This window comes from Apodemus sylvaticus, chromosome 3 (assembly GCF_947179515.1).
Source record: "Apodemus sylvaticus chromosome 3, mApoSyl1.1, whole genome shotgun sequence".
Lineage (NCBI taxonomy): Eukaryota > Metazoa > Chordata > Mammalia > Rodentia > Muridae > Apodemus > Apodemus sylvaticus.
Genome location: NC_067474.1, coordinates 170510793 through 170530804, shown reverse-complemented (window position 1 = coordinate 170530804; position 20012 = coordinate 170510793). Strand labels below are relative to the sequence as shown.

General features: G+C 49.5%; 1 protein-coding gene across 2 annotated transcripts in view; it reads left to right on the top strand.

The window, feature by feature from the left end:
- Ski (SKI proto-oncogene) overlaps window positions 1-20012 on the top strand; it is a 70774-nt gene that overhangs the window by 46834 nt on the left and 3928 nt on the right. The window contains exons 2-6 of one of the 2 annotated variants that reach the window (XM_052178347.1): window positions 17060-17182; window positions 17321-17436; window positions 18041-18303; window positions 18398-18690; window positions 19761-19991. In XM_052178347.1, coding sequence (XP_052034307.1) covers window positions 17060-17182; window positions 17321-17436; window positions 18041-18303; window positions 18398-18690; window positions 19761-19991 — 1026 coding nt within the window. The remainder of the gene's footprint in view (window positions 1-17059; window positions 17183-17320; window positions 17437-18040; window positions 18304-18397; window positions 18691-19760; window positions 19992-20012) is intronic. The other variant, XM_052178348.1, reaches the window with a different exon arrangement.

Below are 20012 nucleotides of genomic sequence, written 5' to 3'. Positions count from 1 at the left end.
TCTCTCTGGGCAAGAAAATTTCCAATTTAAAGGGAAATTAAAATCTCCAAACATTTATTTCACTCTGGGATGGAGCATCAGTGTCAGGGGGGCAGAACCTTTATAATAACATGGTGCTGGGTTCTGGACAAGGGTCTGCGTCGTCTGTATATGCCTTGTCAAAGGTCTGGGTCTGGCCCTACAAAAGTCATTTGGCTGACATTTCCTCCCCAAGCTGTCTCTTTCCACAGGAGCACCTTGCAAGAGAGGCTGGCTTGTTGGGCAGTAGACCTTGCCAGGGATTCTCATGGGACCGACCACCAGTGCAGGGGTCAGGCCATGTCTTTTTGAGAACTTCTCTAGTGCTTCTGGATATCTGTTTACCTTGGAGAACTGCTCACCCAGGGCCCCCCCCCCTTTTTTTTGATTTTTTTGTTTTGTTTTGTTTTGTTTTTTGGATTTTTGGATTTTTTTTTTTTTTTTTCTCCGAGACAGGGTTTCTCTTATAGCCCTGGCTGTCCTGGAACTCACTTTGTAGACCAGGCTGGCCTCGAACTCAGAAGTCGCCTGCCTCTGCTACCCAAGTACTGGGATTATAGGCATGTGCCACCACCGGCCAGCTCCAGGTTCCCTTCTTACAGGGTCTTTTATATATATCCTTAATAAATGACTTTCCTGGATAGCTGGACCTTCCCTGAGTCTAGGACATTGTTCCTCAGCCCTCAATATATTGTAACACTGCTTCAAGTGCCACTTACTTCTGTAAAGGGCTAGAGACATGACTGAGTGGTTAAGGTCATGTACTGTTCTTGGAGAGGATCTGGGTTCAAATCCCAGCTCCAACAACCATCCCCAAATCCAGTTTCAGATGATCCGAAGCATGTTCCAAGACTCCTGGGCAGCAGGCATGCACATGGTACACAGACAACAGATGTTTATGCATGCCAAACACACATAACATGAGAAGATTAAATCTAACTTGGGATGGGAGTGTGTTGTAGGATATTATTTTATGTGCCTGGACCTTTAAAGGACCCTGTGTCCTTCAGTGTTGATTCTGGGGACAGGAGAGGCTATAAAAGCCAGCAGATGCTGAGTGCTGGGGAGTAGGATTCAGGGGTGGCATTGAGGAGTTCAGGAGACAGAAGGGTAGGGTCAGAGAAGGAGAACACTTGGTGATAGTTGAGGCAGGAGAAGCTGAACCGAGCCAGAGAAGATATTGTTAGGAGACAGGAGAAGAAAGTATGGAGACTGTAAAGGGGAAATCTCCAGGAATGGGGTTTGAGACAGGTTTTCTGTGTATGGCCCTGGGTATCCTGGAACTCACTTTGTAAACCAAGATATGCCTGAGCTTGGAGATCCACCTGCCTCTGCCTCCTGAGTGTTGGGATTAAGGGTGCGTGCCACCACTGCTTCACTAATTTTTTTTTTTTTAAATTATAAAAAGCCAGGTGTGGTGGCACACAGTCTTTAATCCCAGCTCTGGGAAGGCAGAGACAGGTGGATCTTTGTGTGTTCCAGCACAGCCAGGGCTATATAGTGAGACCAGCCCCAAACCTACCCCCACCTAAACAAACAAACAAATGCAGGTTAGAGTGCTTTGTGTGGGGCCTGAGATCAAATCCCCAGCTCTGTAGAAGCAAAACAGCAAACACAATTCTGGAGACAGGGTCCTGTAGTCCTAACTTGAATAGTCAGGGCTGGACTCAAAACCTTTCTTGCCCCTTCTCTCCTGCACTGAGGTTCAACTTCAGTTTCACTTTTCTATTAGGGTCAACGCATCTGTGATAGCAGCTTTCTCCTGTAGGAATGACACATGGCTGCCTACAGTTGTTCCCATCATCTATGGATACATATGTTCATTCCTGCATTCATGTAATTGTACATGAGTGTGAATGTGTATTACCCACATGTATTCCTGTATGTTCATTCATTGGTGCAATGACAGTGGCTCGCTCTTCACTTCCTAAATCTATGCTCTAAGTCTGGAGGTGGGGCTGTCATTGACCCATGAGGGGTCGGTCACTACACCGCCCAAGTGAGTGGCCCCGTGACTGCCAAGGTATGAAGGAGAGAGGCCTTTTGTAGGCGCTGATATTTTCACCTTAGAGCCTGTCGTCACTAACATCAAGCTAACTGCGTCTGTGGGTGCTGCCCACAAAGCAGGCAGGAAGGCCTCACAGGGAATGTGAGGTAATGGTTGCTCTCCTGCCACCTCTGGCTGGGTTCTGAGTCCCACACACGTGTCACTAAGCTGTGAACGTAACCTATCACCAGCATCTACCCAGACCTTGTTATTAGAAAGATGGGAAAGTTGAGCATACACTGTACTTTGTGTGGAAACCTGTTAGGTAGGCTACAGTTGCCCTTCCCTTGAGGAGTAAGGAACCTTAGGAGGCCGAGGAACAGAACTAGGTGTCCTCTGAGGTGAAGAATCCTTTGTCTTTACTCTCCACTGGCATGCAGACTGAGATCCTTTCTGAACCACAAGATGCTGTGGCTCTGCTCTCTTCTCTGCTCCTTGGCTCATGAATTCTAGTTCCTGGAAGGTGGCAGGAAAGCCAGAAGCCATGGGCCTTGGAGGGCCTGCATCTGGTCCCCAGCAAACCCTTTCTCCAGCATAGCCATAATTCCTTTGGCTTTGGGATCAACCAAGCTAGCTGTCTCTTCTTTCCACCAGCTGCTGTCTAGTTTCCCTGTCTACAGTATTTGCTGGCTGGCCAACCTGGGCTATGCAGTGTTGTCCATTCCACACCCCTGCAGAAGTGGGGGAGTTTAGGGCCTGTGAGAGGAGGGGCAGACTTCTTTGCTCACTGGGGCTTGAGATGGGAGGGGACGATGTGCCCCACATCGCAGGAGAACTAGATGACTGTGCAAACGTGGAGGTTCTTACCTGTCCATTAGTGTCTGTAAGATGAGAGTGCATGCTGGGACAGAGCCTGTGAGCTTAGAGAGCAGAGAATGACCTAGGGCTGGCCTCTAAGTGGCAGGAGACAGCTGGTTTTAAGATGTAGCTGACAGCACCCCTGGCAGCTCATTGTGGCTCGGGCTGGATTTTGACTGAGCTGGGCTTAGTCTTGGTACTTGAAAGTTATAAGGACTTGGGTCACCCTGGTCCTTTCTCAAGCCACAGCTCCTTAGTGATACATGCTGTATATGTTTCTGGTTACATGAGATGGATCAAAACCAGCCTGCCACTTCCAGATGTTGGGGAGGAAGCTTGAATGCACTGTGTGGGACTAAGTTGGTCAGCCTTGAGACCCATTTGCCCCGCTCTGTGCTATTGAGGGCAGCTGATCTGTAGGAAGTATGGGAAGTGGAAAGCCAAGTCCTCCCGCTGACCTGAGAAACTCTTAGCTAAGTGTGTTTGGTGTATCCACCTTCGAGAACAGTGCCTACAGCATTGCGCACCTCCCTCACTTCATGGCCTCCTCGCTGCAGCCTGCAGCCTTTCCTCCAGCCCTAGATGGGAGGGCCTGTTTATCTTTATCAATCTCTGGTGAAGGGGTGGCAGCTGGCCAAGCAGCCATTACAGGCTGCCCTGCCCTTAGCGAGAGTCATCTTGATGGAATGTCTGCTGGGAGCAGCTGAGGGACGCTGGGAAAGAATAGGCCCTTTTGCCCTGCCCCCACCCAGAGCAGGGCTCCCAGGCTGGGGCACACCCACATCCCAGACTGCTGGTGCACCAGTAGCTGGCTGTCTTTGGGACTCTGGTCCTTGCATTTTAAGTCTTTTAACAGTTACTTTCCATTGATCATCTAGCGAATATCCATATCTGTTTGGGAACTTCATTACTCTGCTTCTGAAACAGGTTTGTGAGGAGGTGTCAGTGCAGTTCCAGAGTGAGCTCTCGAGTTGTGTCTTACCAGACCAGGATGTATGTTCAGGGACTGGCCTCAGTCTGGGCACTTGGGCTCTCACTCTTCTCTGCAGCTTTGGCCTGTGCGCTAGGGCTCACCATTCCCATCCCATCTCCCCAACCAACCCGTGAGAGAAACCCCGTCCCAAGGGTGGGTTCTTGCCACTGTGACAGGTCTGGATCCATGGAAGGAGCTTCTTGTCATACCCAACTCTGAAGCTCCTCTTAGACAGCGAGCCGCTCACTCATCGATGCTCAGTGGGAGCCCGGGAGGGGAAGGATTGTTCAGTGCCTCCTCCCCAGAGGGAGAAGGCAGGCTCTTGCTGACTCCGTTTCTTTGGAGAAGTCTTGTGAGCAATATTGGAATAACTAGAGAAATGACCTACTTAAGTTAAAGGAATCAAAGTCAGTATTCGTAACTGGCACTTGAGCTTCATTTGGGGGTTGGGGTTGTCTTAGAAATCCAGTTTGCCTCCTCGGTAGCACAGTAGCTAGAAAGTAGGTTAATTTGAGCATGATGAGAATGCGACTTATGATGTGTAAAATATTAATGGCTATGACAAAAATAGCTTTGCAACTTCTAGAGCTGCGGACTCTCCAGAAAAGACCCATAGCTCAAACAGAGCCAATTCCAGAGTGAAGCAATATAGGGTTTACCTGTAGAAGATGGTCAATGACCTTAACAAGCCCAGCCAGAGATCCTAGCTCTGAGTCACCCGTGGGAAGCATTTGCTGCAATTACAGTATTTGGCTCAGGATTGCCCATGTCTTGGTAGTTTTACCTAAAGGAGCCCAAGGCCTGCCTCACTGTTAAGTTGAGTAGCTACATTATTCTGGCTCTGCTCTGCCCTATGAAGAACGAGTGGGACATGATGATTCTCCACTGACTGGATGCTCACTAGGGACCTGCTGTGGCTAGACTGAGGTCTGTGGGTTGGCTGTGAGCATTTGGAACTCTGGGCTGCCCCCGCCAGCCATATAGGCCACTAAGGCTACTCTAGTCAGCTCTAGATCATATGAATGTGCTCCACAACACTTGACTTTTTTTTTTAAACCTAGGGCTCACCATTCCCACTAGACTAGCTGTCCAGCGAGCTTCCAGGATCCACCTGTCTCCACCCCACAGCTGTGGGTTTACAGATGTGCAGCACCATGCTCAGCTTTTGTGTGGGTGTTAGGAATCCAAACTCGGGCCCTTGTTCTTCAATAGCACCTCTATACCCACTGAACCATCTCCACAGCCCCAGCTGTCTGTCTGACAGGAGCCTTGTTTGAAGTATAAAGAAAGGACGGACTCTAGACTAGGCAGTGGCCAGACTCAGGCAGGTCCTGGCCATAGGGGAGTGGATGTTGATAGGGCCTGCAATACAGCAGTAACCTTGAATCTAGTTGGAGTAGGCTCACGGCCTAGTGCGGAGTTAGGACTCTAAGTGGAGCAAGGATTATGAACCTTTTGCTTCTGTGTCTGATACCGATCAGATCCTCCTCATTACATTAGAGGAAATTTGTGGCAGGGTCCAGTAGAGGGTAGTCAGAGACATTGAACTGCAGCCTGGCAGTGGTGAGGGCGTCTTGTAATGCTGGCCTGGCAGGGCTGTTGAAGACCCACTGACCTACTTTGAAAGAGAGGAGCCAGGAGACACCACGTATCTTAAACCTAGGACTTGTCCCATTTTCCTCTGAAATTATGGATCCTCTGCACATGGATACCGCTCAGCTCTCTGCTGTTGTGGCTGTGGCTGTTAGGTGTCCTCTGCACGTGGATACCTCTCAGCTCTCTGCTGTCGTGGCTGTGGCTAATTCCACATTCTCATTTGGTTTCTTCTATTCTACATCTGAATACTGTCTTGGGGAACTTTTTTTCTGTTGGCATACCTGGTCTTTCTGGAAATTTCTTTTTCGTTCCTTTCCTGTGCTTCTCTGTTGAGCTGCTCAGTGATTAGGGCTTTTGTGTGCATATCTTGAGTCTGTCCTGTACTCCAGGCGTGGTGAGACCTTGTGCTCCTTTTGAGATTGGTGTGACAAAAATTTCCAAATGAATATTTAAAATTTCTCACAAAACCTGTGGGTGAGTAAATGCTTCCTACTTGAAGGTATTGCTGCTATGAAGGCTGTGGTAAGTTCTGCTTTACGAGAGGAAAGAAGGAGGCTGAAGAGACAGGTTGGAAGTTAGGAGTGCTTGCTGCTCTATAGAGGACTCAAATTCGGAATGGGTTTCTGTGGGCCTGTTAGTGTCATGGAGGTAGAGCAAGCACCGAGAGCACATGTGCTTCATTTACTCCTTGCAGCCCCACGATGTTCTGTTCTTACTGTGGAGTAAATCTCTGAACTAAAGGACACCGTCTGACATTCTGAGGGGTGATGCATGTTGAGGATCCTAGAAGTGTAGGGTTGTGAGGATCTTAGGAGATCCCAGCATGTCAGGTTGTGAGGATCTTAGGAGATCCCAGCATGTCAGGTTGTGAGGATCTTAGGAGATCCTGGCCTGTCGGATTGTGAGGATCTTAGGAGATCCTGGTGTGTTAGGTTGCTTTTGCAGCTTTACTTCCTCCAACCCACAGTGCAGCTTCCAGACAGCCAGGATATGGTACGGTTATTGGGACAGTTAATAACAGGATGTAGAATTTTAAGAAGGGACTATTTTGAAAGTCCAGTATCTTCCTTGTTCAAAATAGCATACTACGAATACTTTCCATCTGTTTTACCCTCTAGATGAGAGAAAATCACAAGGTAGATGACAGTTGCACTGATTTTATGAAGGGCCCCTGCAAGTGACAGAGGGTGAGGCTGTCACAAGATGTGCAGCTGTCCCCAGACACTCCACACCCCTGACAGTAGTCTGGACCCTGTCTGCCTTCCTGCTCAGTAGTCATTACATACTGCATACATTACAATACATACACGTGGAAACCATGGCCATGTGTACATAAGTGACAGCTCTGGACCTCTACCATGAGATTTGGAAATCTCTGAGAATGATGGGGAAAAATTTTCCAAATGAAAAAATTTTCTTTTAATACAACTTTTGGGTGAATAAATGCTTCTAATTTGAAGGAAGTACTGGTTTGAAGTCTATTGTGAATTCCGCCTTATGGGGGAAAAGGAGGGCTGGAGACATGGTATAGAGGTTGAGGTGCTTGCTGCTTTTACAGAGGACCCAGGTTTGGTTCCCAGCAGTAAGACATGATACACTTCTGGCTTCTTTGGGCATATGTACATACTCACATATAGATATAAACATATATATAACTAAAATAAGTACTTTAAAATTAAAACAAGAACAAATTTAAAATTGAATCATTACTAGGAAATCTATGTGTTTCCTAGGTTTCTAATTGAGCCAGATATGGTAACATACATGAATTCCTGGCCAGCCTGGGAGGCTTCAAAGTACTAAATTACTCTTAGACTCATGTTTACCCATGTGTCAAGAATGTCTGTATCTTTCTAAGACCTCCCGATGCTGGTGCCCAGGTCAGAGTTTTCTTCTTGGGTTCACAAAACGTGGTGGGTCCCAGAGGTCCCAGTGGTTGGTACACTGTGGGGTCCCTTGGGTATTGGCCTGGTGTTCAAGTGGGCAGAGTGGGGAAAGGGCTGCCTTGGGAGAAAGCTGATTGGGAAGGTGTGCTCTCCTCCCAGGATGGTGGAATTTAGGGACTAGGTGCTGTGAGAGGTGGGTGTTGACACACCCCCTACAAGAGGGACACCATGTCATACCTGGAGCCCCCGGATAGCCATTTTTAGGATATCTGTGAGTATAGCTCTGCCCTCAAGGTTTTGTCTATAGAAGGCAGATGCCTGTGGTAGGACAGGAATCCACCCTGGTGTCTTAGTCTTTGCTGGCCTCAGAGTTCCTCTTTAGGTCATGGAGTCCAGTATCCTGTGGTGTACATATACCTCATGGCAAGGACTGGAATGCTCATAAGAAGTCAGGCCTTCCCATCCTCTCTTCAGATCCTCTCTTCCTCGTGAGCATTGTGTTTTAAAAACCTTGCAAAGAGAGCTCTTGTTGTTTGTTTGCGTGTCTGGATGTTCATTCTGAATGTTCTAGTCTATGATGTAGCCTTGATGGGTGGCAGCAATGCAGACCTAAGCATTCCTGTGGTGCATTCTTGTGCAGCAGCATCTATGGCACCCAGGTTGCTTCTCTGGTGCCACACCGGTGTTGAACTCTGAAGACCACAATTTGTAAGCCTCAGCCTCAGGCTTTGGATTTCCACCAGAAAGTTACGGGCACATTTTTGTTTTGTTTTTTTTTAGCACTTAAAAAAAAATTATAGCATCATCATCTATCTCTCTCATAAAGTTGAGACTTTCACCATATGCCACCATCACCACTATCTAATTTAGAACATTTTCATCACTCCAGTATGAACTCTGGTATCATTAGCTGTCATTCTATAGATGCCCCACCCCAGCCATGGGCCACATCTGATCTAAGTTGTCCCTGACCGGGCAGTGGTGGCGCATGCCTTTAATCACAGCACTTGGGAGGCAGATTTCTGAGTTTGAGGCCATCCTGGTCTACAGAGTGAGTTCCAGGACAGCCAGGGCTACACAGAGAAACCCCCGGCGGCGGGGGGGGGGGGGGGGGGGGGGTTGTCCCTGGATGTTCCTGTTAGAGACATTTTGCACAAAGAAAATCGTAGAATGCTCTCTCATCCCACTCCCACCTCTCTCCACGTGGTCATGGCCAGCCTCCACTTATCTGCTCTCTCTTCCTCTCTCTCTCTCTCTCTCTCTCTCTCTCTCTCTCTCTCTCTGCCTCTCTAACTCCCATCCTCTACCCTGAATAAACTCTATTCCATACCATGGGGGGAAAAATATCGTAGAATATGAAGAGGGTCCCCCCCCCCAATTAACTGGCTTTTATCACTTAGCAAGATGTTTTCAAAGGTCATGTGCATTGTGGCTGCTGGTGCTTCCTTGTGAGGCTGAGTGGGGTTCCAGGCTGAGGACACACCACTGTTTGTTCATCTGTTTTAGATCCTAGTTCTTGGCCGTTGCAAACAGTGGTGCTGTGAACATGTGTACGAATCTGTAGTGGATTCTGTTACAATATACACATGTATAGGGGACTCTTCTGTGTGTATGCACATATAGTAACTGATATGCATGTATACTTGTGTACTGGACTGTGTTACATGTGTATGCACCTGTGGTGGATTCTGTTTCCCATGGTCCTGGGGGATTGCTAGGTCATGTGTTTTTACTTTTTGTTTTTTATTATTCTTTTTTTGGTTTTGCTCATAACTATTTTAACATCTTACGTTCCCAGCAGCAGCACATGTCTCTACATCATTGCTAATACTTGTATTGTCCAGGTCTTAAAAACCATGCATGTAGGAATGTATACCACCTTACTGTGCTTTCTAATCAACACGTTTATCCTGAGGGAGTTGTGGATCTAGGCAGTTGTAAGAAACCGTGTGGAGATTTCCCGCATGGACTCGGGACTCCCTCGGCGCAGCACCTTGCAGCAGTGCAGGACACACTCAAACATGAGATTGCTAGTCATTTGGCTCCCTTGGCTTTGTTCTTGGTTGGCTTTTAAATTGTTTTGGGGTTTGGTGCTGGAGAACAAACAGGGCTTTAGATTAGCACATCCTGCTTTCTGCCTACTGTTGCCTATGGTTTTCATCCTGGCTGTCCTAGTGGGCATGAGTTGGTATCTCATTGTGCCTGGCTTATTCCTTAACCAGGCAGAACATCTTTAGTGCTTGCTGGACAGTAGATTACTTTGGAGAAATTTTCATACACATATACTAATTTGGATCCACAGCATTTTGGCCTGGATGGTCTCTGAACGTGGTTCAGGATGTGCTTGGTTCTAGAGGTCACGGACACCAGCCTTGGGTCAGGATGTGGGGAGAGAATGACATTCATGGGCAGTGTCAACCTCTGATAGGGTAATTGATTCATACAGAGTGCATACAGGGTGGATGCAACTTGTTCTCTGTGGATCTTACATGGGGATCTGCAAGGCATGTGCTCAAGTCAGTGAGGTCCTGCTGTGAGCATGGAACTGAACTGATGGGGACATGCTGACCCTTCCCTGTTTGAATGTCTGCAAGTGAGTATACTACCTGGGGCTAGCCCTCCCCAGAATCTGCATGAGATTGACAAGACCCAGGACTAGGGCAGATGCCATCCTTAGAAGCCATTGGCAGGCTGTGATTTAGCAGGAAAAATACTTGTCCAGGTTGCTAAGTTCTTGTCTAGAGAGTCTATTGTGTTCTCTCCTTAAGAACAGGTATCATCCCTGTGTGCTAGGCTGGTCAGGGTGGTTAGGCTGTGGCTATAGCTGCCCAGACGTCCTCAACAACCTCACTGTAGCCACCTGGAATAGGATGGAAATACATGGCTGCTTAGGCTGTGTTTGCCATAGTGCTGAGCAGGTAACCAATCCTTCAGGTGAAGTATAGACATTTGGAAATACATGACACTAACCTTGGCTGCTACACAGACCCACCCTCTACACATTTGTAGGTTGCAAACCTTTGGGGATTGGAAGACCCTTTTACAGGATCTATCAGATATTTACATTATGATTTAAAACACTGGCAAAAATAAAAGTTACAAAGTAGCAATGAAAATAATTTTATTGTTTGGGGTCACCACAACATGAAAAGGGGTCCCAGCATCATTGTTGAAAGAGTCACTGTTCTACATGGGACCCTTATTTCAACACCTGTGAGAGGTCTGGAGATAGACATTAGTGTTTGACCATTTGCATGCACAAAAAGAAGATTATAAGCAGCAACCGCCTACCCTGTTGACCACCTGTAGTTTCCTTGGCATGCAGACCCCATTCTGGCTCTATCTTTAGGCTGCACCTCAGGCACATGTGAACCATGCCCAGCGCCTCAAACTCTGGGTAGGATGTTGGCTAAGACGTTACATCTTATAGTCTCTGGGTCCTTTGTGGCGCTGATGCCCCTGGTGTGTCACCCCAGGTGCTGCCCACCATCATCTTCTCCCAAGTATGTGCTTCAGAAACATCCATCGTGGATTAAGGTATTTCTACATTTACCACCTTCTCAGTGCCTCTCTGCTGAGGTTGTTTTCTGGTGTTGCCATTGGATACTGTCCTTTGGGTCCATGTCAGGGTCAAAAGTAGAGTTTTCCAAGGCTCACCCCACCAGACCTTGCAAAGCATTCAAGCTCAGGAGAAGCTTGTTGATGAAGCTTGCCTGGATCAGCCTGGGTTACCTGCTCAGCTCTCAGATGCTGAGGCCCATGCGTGTGGCGAGGCTTTCTGCTAGGAAGCCACTGTCACTCACCTGGAATTTGCAGGAACTGCTTGTTCTTGGACATTAGCATAAGTTAGCCCTGTCCACCAAGTTATGTGTCCACATTGTTGAGTTATGTCCAACCCTGATGTACCATGGAGGTCCCAACCCTGAGAGGTAGCCAGGTTTACAGCTCCTGACTTTGGTAAGATTGCTTGACATTGTTTCTGGTTCCAGAATTGAGGTAACACCAAAATATCATGTTAAAGGTTTGCCCCACACTAAGGAGATCAAGGACTCCCAGACGGCCCACATACGGTGCTCTTTGGGCCTGAGTGTGGACTGCCTTGTGGCCAGGAGGTTTGAGGTAGTCATCAACAGCATCACTCTGGCAGAAGGTGTCAACCAGAGGGACCGTCACAGGTAGACTGCTAATTTAGCCCCTGAGGGTCCTTATGCATCTAGCAGAGTGTCAGCTGGGCCCAGTCAATCTCAGTGTATCTATGTGTAGGCAGCCAGGCCTGGACACCCTCAGGTAGGGACTACCCTGGGCCATGATACTTAGTTGAGTCTTGGCATCTGGTGAATCTTTTATATGTACAGCAACTCCTATCAGGGCAGACAAAGTGAAACCTCCTTTTGCTCTGGGGTTGGTGTCTCCTTGTGTCTGGCTCTAGAGTCTGGGAGGAAACAGCCAGCACTTTGTCCACAGTGAACCAGAATCTTGAGCGAGATGCAACTCACTTTCCCTCCCTCCCTCCCTCCCTCCCTCCCTCCCTCCCTCCCTCCCTCCCTCCCTCCCTTCCTCCCTCCCTCCCACCCACCCAGTTTGGGAAGGGACCTGGAAAGATTGCTTAATGATTAAGAATATACCTTTTGCTCTTGCAGAAGACCTATATTCTATTTCCAGTACCCACATGTGGTTCACAACTGTCCATAACTCCAGTTGCAGAGGCTCCAGTAGATAGATACATAATACACATACAAGCAGACTATATACACTCATAGCCAAATGGTGGTGGAACACGCCTTTAATCTCAGCAGGCTGGAGGCAGAGGCAGGCAGATCGTTCAAGGCCAGTGAGTTCCAGGACAGTCAAGGCTAAACAGAGAAACCCTGTTTTGAAAAAAACAACAAAATTATACACCTAAAGTGAAATAACCCCCTCCCCAAAGTACAGTTTTAGAAACTTGTTTTAATTTGTGATGTGTTTGACTGCTTTGCTTGCACATAGGTCTACATATCTATGTGTATTCCTGGTGCTGGAAAAAGTCAGAAGAGGATATTTGATCCCCTGGAACCTAAGTTACAGATGAGTGTGAGCCACTCTGTGGGTGCTGAGAATAAAACCCAAAAGCAGCAAATGCTCTTAACCACTGAGCAGTTTTCCAGTCCTGCAGAAGTATTTTTTAATTTATTTTTTATGTTTGCATGTTTGTGTGTGTGTGTGTGCGCGCGCGCGCGCGCGCGCGCGCGCGCGCGCCATACCATATATATGACTGGTATCCATGAAGGCCAGAAGAGGGCACCAGTCCTCTGAAACTGGAGTTGGAATGGTTGTGAGTCACACTGTGAGTGCTGGGAACCAAATCCAAGTCCTAGAAAACAGCCAGTGCTTTTACCAACTGAGCTGTCTCTTTAGTCTCAAGGGGTGTACAGTCAGCATTTCTGAGAACTTAATATCTATATAAATATAGACTGTTCCCATCACAAGCCGAATTCCGAGTCCCTTCCCATTGTTGCTGTTTAGTCCTCAAGCCTGGCACATATTTCACAGGGAATGCTCAGGAGTGAGGCGCTGAGACCTCATAGGCTTCTTCCAGATAGATGGCTGTGGCCCTTTGCATGGCACAGAGAGCAGGGCCTAGCCTGCCTTATTGCTGTTGGCAGCTGTTGAGTTTGGGTGTTCCCTCATAATCCATCCTGTTGTATTTGTGTGTTTAAGAGCCTAAGTGACAAGAGACCCTGGCACTAGATAGGCTGAGAGCCTGGCTGGAATCAGGCCAGCCTCATTTCCTGACACTTGTTCCTTCTGTTGGCCTTTCCTGCCTTCGTCACTTGGAAGCCTGCCTGGGCTCTGCCCTGTGGTGTGGGTGCTGTCTGCATAGCCAGGGACATACAGCAGAGTCCCCGTGTTCTCCCATGACCATTTGGTGGTCACTTAAAGATGGTTGGCGTCTGGGGCAGTGACCAGAACACTATAGGAAGTTAGGCCTTATGTTCTGATCACAACCTGATGTGATCCTGAGTTTACCTAGTGCTATCAGCCAGCATTTGAAATGATCACCACCACCACCCACCCAACCAACCATTCACACACACACACACACACACACACACACACACACAATCAAGGACAAGAAACTGAATGCGGCTGAAAAGATGGCAGCATAGGCCTTGGGTCAGAGTCTTTTTTGTTTGTTTGTTTGTTTTGTTTTGTTTTGTTTTCCGGACAGGATCTCTTTGTTATGTCGCTCTGGCTGTTCAGGAACTTGCTATGTAGACCAGGCTGGCCTTGGACTCCCAAATATCTGCCTGCCTCTGCTTTCCTAGTGCTGGTTTACCTAGGCCAGGCTGGCCTTGGATTCCCAGTTTGCACACATGCCCCATCACCCTGGCTCTGACTAAAGAAATCTCCCGAATAGTAGGGGCTGTCTTGGCCTGTACGATGGGAGTGAGCTTGCTCTTTCAGGCCTGGGCACGAGTGGAGACTGTCAGGATTCTGGCATGTGAGGTGAGCAGATGCTGTGTAGGGGCCCCTAGTGGTTCTCAATTTCTTTTGTGGGTATCTAGTTACCATGATCTTGGCACGGTGTGCAGGCCTCTTTTAGAACCCCAGACCCACTCCACTACCTTCACAGCACCAGCCGTAGGATGAGAGTTTCTCCAGCTACCTGCTGTCTTTGTTTATTGGGTATAGGCACCCACATAGTACACTGTCTTCCTGGTTCAAGCCCCCAACTTGTGCTGTATGGCTCCTGCTGGCCACAAATCCCTGAGGCTCTGCCTGGCAGTTCTTAGTACCATCTGAGGCTAGAGACAAGTGCTAGACACAACAGCCACATTGGCCACAGCTCATCTGAATGCCAGGCTCTACTGTAACCCACGGGCCCATATCGCCCCGCCCTGTTTCTGTCTTCGGTCAGCATGAGTGTCTCAAGTATTCTTTCTGAGGTAGAAGTTTGGAGGTGGAGGTGAGGAATTCTTAGGTTCCCTGTAGGTCAGGGTACACAGACTCCACAGTGGAGAGTAGGGTGGGGTAGGGTGGGGTGGGGTTGGGTGGGCATATACAGCTGGCTCTTCACCTGCTTTGGGATCTATATATCCACAGCCCTGCCCTTCCTGCACAGGTGCAGAGGTTACACTCAGTGACACCTGTTCTCAATGTCTTTGCCCTTGGGATGTGGGGGAAACAAACACCACTGTCTGAAGCCCCAGAGAGGAGTGGCTACAGGGCACTGTTGTGGCCAGCTCAGCTGGCTCCTCCCTGATACGGCATGATAATAGCTCTTGGTATTGGACTTTTGGGGACAGGGCTGCTCTTGTCAACCTGTTCAGGTCCTGGCCTTAGCATGTGGGCTCAGAACTCCCCTCCTGGCTTGTAGGCACTGTGGACTGCTTTTGAGGCTCCAAGAAAGGTCAGAAACCAGAGCTAACTGTCTGGTCCTAACTGGTTCTCCTAGAGGAGACACACTGTGGTACAGTTTTGTTCTTAACCATTGGCTGACTCCTAGGACCCCTAGTACCCATGCTGTGGACAGTGATATCCCAGGCCTGATGAAGCTCTTTCTCTGCACCTTTGAGAAGTAGGACACCTGCCAGGTAGCCCTTCTTCAGGATCCTTTTGCTTAGCAAATGCCCTTTAGCCTCATCCTCTCGTGTGCTTGGTATTGAAGGGGAAATTTCTGGCGCCGGCTAGTTTGAATACTTCCTTGTTCTGTGAGAGTTCTGGTTGCCTTTGAACTTTCTATGAAAATATCAGGAGAGCTGTTCCAGCTACCTTATGACTCTTCCACTATCTCCAGGGGCCTCCCCATCCCATGTGTGAAACAGCTGGGTTGCCTTAGGAGACTTTGGCCCCACTACAGTAGTCTAGCACACACACCCCCATAGCCCTTCTGAACAGGAAGTAGCCTCACCCAGTGGTCCTATTTTTGAGCATTTTCTGCTGGGTCACAGTTTTGAGGCTGCCTGAGAGGTATCCCAGACTAGACTTGTGGCTTTCTCTGTGAGAATAGAGCTTACTTTGCACCTGTTCCAGTGTCTGCTCAGACAGGAAGCCCCACCCTGGTGTGCAACACCCCCCTTCTGCCTTCATTGCGGGAGGGATCCTTGTAATTCCGGAAGTGGGTTCTTCTGTCCCAGCCAGCATGCTGGGTATCTGCCCCTCCATGGAGCACACAGCCTCCACTGACAGAGCCTCTGCTGCTAAGTGATCGCTTAATACTAGGACTTATTCCCTCTAGAGAGGTGGTTTTGGTGTCTTTTTCTCTTGAACAATTACTTATATGTGTTTGAGGAACATGCACCCCAGCCGAGTGTGGGTTTGTCTCTGGAAGTGCCCTGGGAACAACACCAGTGTCATCCCTCCAATGGCTCCCCTAGTGCAGGCCCCTGAATACTGAGATCCTTCCCTTTCTAGGGAAGAGCACTAGGGATAGAGGTCCTTATGTCCTGCTGGCCCCAAATACTTGCTTATTCTCGCAAAAGCAGCAGGCCTCCCAGGCACAAGCACTGGACAGGGACCCAGTACATTCACTGCTCACTCCCTGGGCCGTGGTGAAAGCCTCCAGTGGGGCTGATCACCCTCCTCTCCAGGTGTCATGGAAGGAAACCTATCAAGCTGGTACCTAGGCTGCCTTTTTCCTCACTGCCTCTTCAAGGGAGGCAAGGCCAGCTTATGATAAGGTGTTGCCTGCCCCCAAGTGTTCGAGGGAAGAGCCCTGTTCTTTTGTAGACCAGAGTCCCCCTGGCCTGAGGTTGGGGCCTCACTTAGGCTACATCCCTCCCATCACACCCAAGGTAACTCCTCCTTTTAAAGGACGCTGTATGGGGGAGCAAGGTATAAACTCTGGTATGTCTGTCTGGGGTCCATGTCATCTACTTAGGACCTATCTGGGGGACAGTAGCTTAGCTTCTATAGGCTTATCTGCTCTAGAAGAGGCTCATGCTACAACTGTTCTGCAGATGGAATTTCAGGGGTGTGTGTGTGACATGTGACATTTAGGTGGAGGGTCATTGGATTTCACATACAGACTGGCTCAGGTGTGTAGCACTTGATGCTAGATGTCAAAATAAACCATGGCTGGTGCTTGAGATAAGTTAGGGTACTGGGTGACTTCTGTAAGCTGACAGCAGAGGCAGTGTGGTGACACCTGGTTAAAGCTATTTTGTGAGGTGTGTCATGGTCCTTCAAGTTGAATGTTTCCTTCCTCTGAGGAGAGGGTAACTGTAATGCTCTCTAATGAAGCAGCGATAAAGGCCGCACAGAGGGCCGCCTTCCCAGGCTCCTCACAGGCTTTAGTACAGCTTGTTGCTGGGTCACACTTGAACCTGAAGTCACTGCTGCTAGGACATTTAGCCCATTCATGATATGGCCGTAGAGTGGAAGTGGTCCCGTACAGCCTTCCCAGCATCATATCTGCGTTCTAAAGAAGTAGTGTGGAAGAGCACTGTGGGGGCCAGAATGGGTCTTGGCGATCCACACAGAGCCTGCTGCAGCTGTGAGTGAGGTCACCTCATAGCAGCTTACAGCAGCACAGTATTTCTCTAACTCATGTGACACCCTGTCCCTTAGCAGAAACATCAGGCTTACCTTTCTGCACAGGGCAAAGGGCACACTGTGTTTGTAGCTCTGTACATTTTGGGTCCCCGGGGCTCCTTCATAGCTGTGGAATTATGATCCAGTGGGGAGCTTGCTACCATGGGGCTGGTAGGAAGACCTGCCTGGGCCCAGGGATCCCAACAGGGCCTTTTGTATTGATCACAGGTCTCAGAGCCCCCAGCTTCCATAAGACCCAAAACAGACGACACTTCCTCACAGTCCCCTGCGTCTTCTGAGAAGGACAAGCAGTCCACTTGGCTGCGGACCTTGGCTGGTTCCTCCAATAAGGTGCTATGTGGGAACCTGTCTGGGGTCTTTGGGGAGGGTACCAGGCCCTTCTGAGAGCCAGCTCTGGCTCTACTCAGCCTCAGGGACATGAAGTGGCCTGCTTTTTTCTGTAGTCACTTACATAGATTTTCTTGACAGAGCCTTGGCTGTACTCACCCTCGCCAGCGCCTTTCTGCTTTCCGGCCCTGGTCCCCTGCAGTATCTGCAAGTGAGAAAGAGCCATCCCCACACCTCCCAGCCTTGATTCGAGACAGGTGAGTGGGAAATGGACAGGGCTGAACTCTGGATTAGCAGGCTTCTGTGGCGCTGGTACCATCCTAAGATAAACTGCCTAGAACTTTGAATTCTTGGATGAAAATGCTTAGTGCACAGACAGTAGTTGGCCTCCAGCCAGGCAGTGGTAGACTTTAATTCCAGCACTTGGGAGGCAGAGGCAGGCAGATTTCTGAGTTCATGGCCAGCCTGGTCTACAGAGTGAGTTCCAGGACAGCCAGGACTATACAGAGAAACCCTGTCTGGGGGGTGGGGGGAGAGTTGGCCTCCAGCATTCAGGAGGCAGAGGCAACTGAATCTCTGTGAGTTTCAGGCTAGTCTGGAATTGATAGCAAATTCTAAGCCAACTAGGCTTGCATAAAAATCCTACCCCTGAAAACACGAAAATCTAGTTGTGTGCCATCCTAGCCCAACCTGTGGGAAAGTTTGTGGTTCTTAGCCATTTGAATCTTGTCCTTGTAAGGTAGAGCTGGGAGAGAGATACTGTCCTGTGTCCTGGCAGACTGAGTGAGGTGCGTTCTACAGCTCATGTAGGGATTTGAGGGGCAGATATATACACCCTGGCTAAGCATCTGTTTCCTATAGCTTCTATTCCTACAAGAGCTTCGAGACAGCCGTGGCCCCCAATGTGGCCCTAGCACCACCAACCCAGCAAAAGGTTGTGAACAGTCCACCATGCACCACCATAGTCTCCCGGGCACCAGAACCTCTTACTACGTGTATCCAGCCACGAAAGCGGAAGCTGACCATGGACACACCAGGAGCCCCAGACATGCTGACCCCTGTGGCTGCTGCAGAGGAAGACAAGGATTCTGAGGCCGAGGTTGAAGTTGAAAGCAGAGAGGAATGTAAGTGTAGACTGGACTCTGCTCCCCGTGGGAGGAGGGGTAAGCCAATGTACCCCGGAGTGCCTAATGCTTTGGTTTCTCTGTCTGTCCCCAGTCACCTCCTCCTTGTCCTCGCTGTCCTCTCCATCCTTTACCTCGTCCAGCTCTGCCAAGGATCTAAGCTCCCCAGGCATGCATGCTCCTCCTGTGGTTGCCCCTGATGCTGCTGCCCATGTTGATGCCCCAAGTGGGCTGGAGGCAGAGCTGGAGCACCTGCGGCAAGCCCTGGAGGGCGGCCTGGACACCAAGGAAGCCAAAGAAAAGTTCCTGCATGAGGTGGTCAAAATGCGAGTCAAACAAGAGGAGAAGCTGACAGCAGCCCTGCAGGCCAAGCGCAGCCTGCACCAGGTAAGGTGCAGCAAGGAGGCCGGTGAGATACAGGAAACAGCCTCCTTTCCGCTGCCCAAGCCCTCTTGGGAACCCTCTTGGTTCTTCCCCAGTCCTCTAGAGGGCCTAGCCCTGTGAGGCATTTGCTTCCTGGAAGTCTCCCATAGTGGTCCCAGCCTCAGCTCTCTCTGTCTGAGGGCCTCACGGTTGGTGTGTTTTCTGTGACAAAGGCCAGAGTGTAAATGGGAGGGAGGAGTAGCTGTAGGAGTGCTGCCTCTCTGTGGGGGAATTAGCAGGCCTTGGAGAAGAGGTAAGGCACCTGGGAACACCTGCTTAGGACCTGTGTGTCTCCACTGCTTACTATTGCTCCTTGGGTCTTACCTCCCTTCTAGGCTGGAGCCTTTCCTCTTGCACCTTCTTTTCACGCTATTTGTTTTTCCGACATGAGTAAGGGAGACCCAGTTCTCAGGCAGCCTAGGGAGAGTGAGGAGCTCAGCCGATGTTCTCCACCAGGGCTCAACATTAAGGCTTTGCTGTAGGCTCAACCTCAGCTGAATTCACACCTCAGCCTGAGTCTGGCAGCTCTGGGGGCAGCCTCACATGCGTGGGCTTTAGCACAACACAACCCTGTCAATCCTCAGAGCTGCAAGATTTCAGAGTTCTCCTCAGAGTATATCTTAGTCATTCCCTCATCCATCCTTGCCCCCACTCTGGGTGGAGGTGTGATTTTCCACATGAGTATTCATGGGGGTCAGAGGTCGGCACGCTGCATGTTAACAAGTAGGGCAGACATGAGAAGTACCAAAAGTAAATGGCTCCATCTGGCTGGGGGTCAACTCCAGGCCTCAGGTGCAACGTCTGAGACTGTGCTGGTGCTATCCTCCTTTCTCACTGAGACAAGGCCCTTGAGAGGGGGAGGTGTGAAGAGGCTTTGCTGCAGCCTAAATGATGGTGCAGACAACAGCTAGTCACAGCTTGCAGCTGGGCCCTGTAGGGAAGGACATTAGCAGTTGGGAACAGCCTGTTGCAGAATGGGTGGGAAGATGTCGGGCTGGCAGTATCTTGACCCTGTTGGCTCCGTGTTCTCCCAGGAGCTAGAATTCTTGCGTGTGGCCAAGAAGGAGAAACTGCGGGAAGCTACAGAGGCCAAGCGCAGTTTGAGGAAAGAGATTGAGCGGCTCCGAGCTGAAAATGAGAAGAAGATGAAAGAGGCCAACGAGTCCCGGGTGCGCCTGAAGCGAGAACTGGAGCAGGCGCGGCAGGTCCGGGTGTGTGACAAGGGCTGTGAGGCCGGGCGCCTGCGTGCCAAGTACTCAGCCCAGGTACTGCAGTGGGTTGACTGG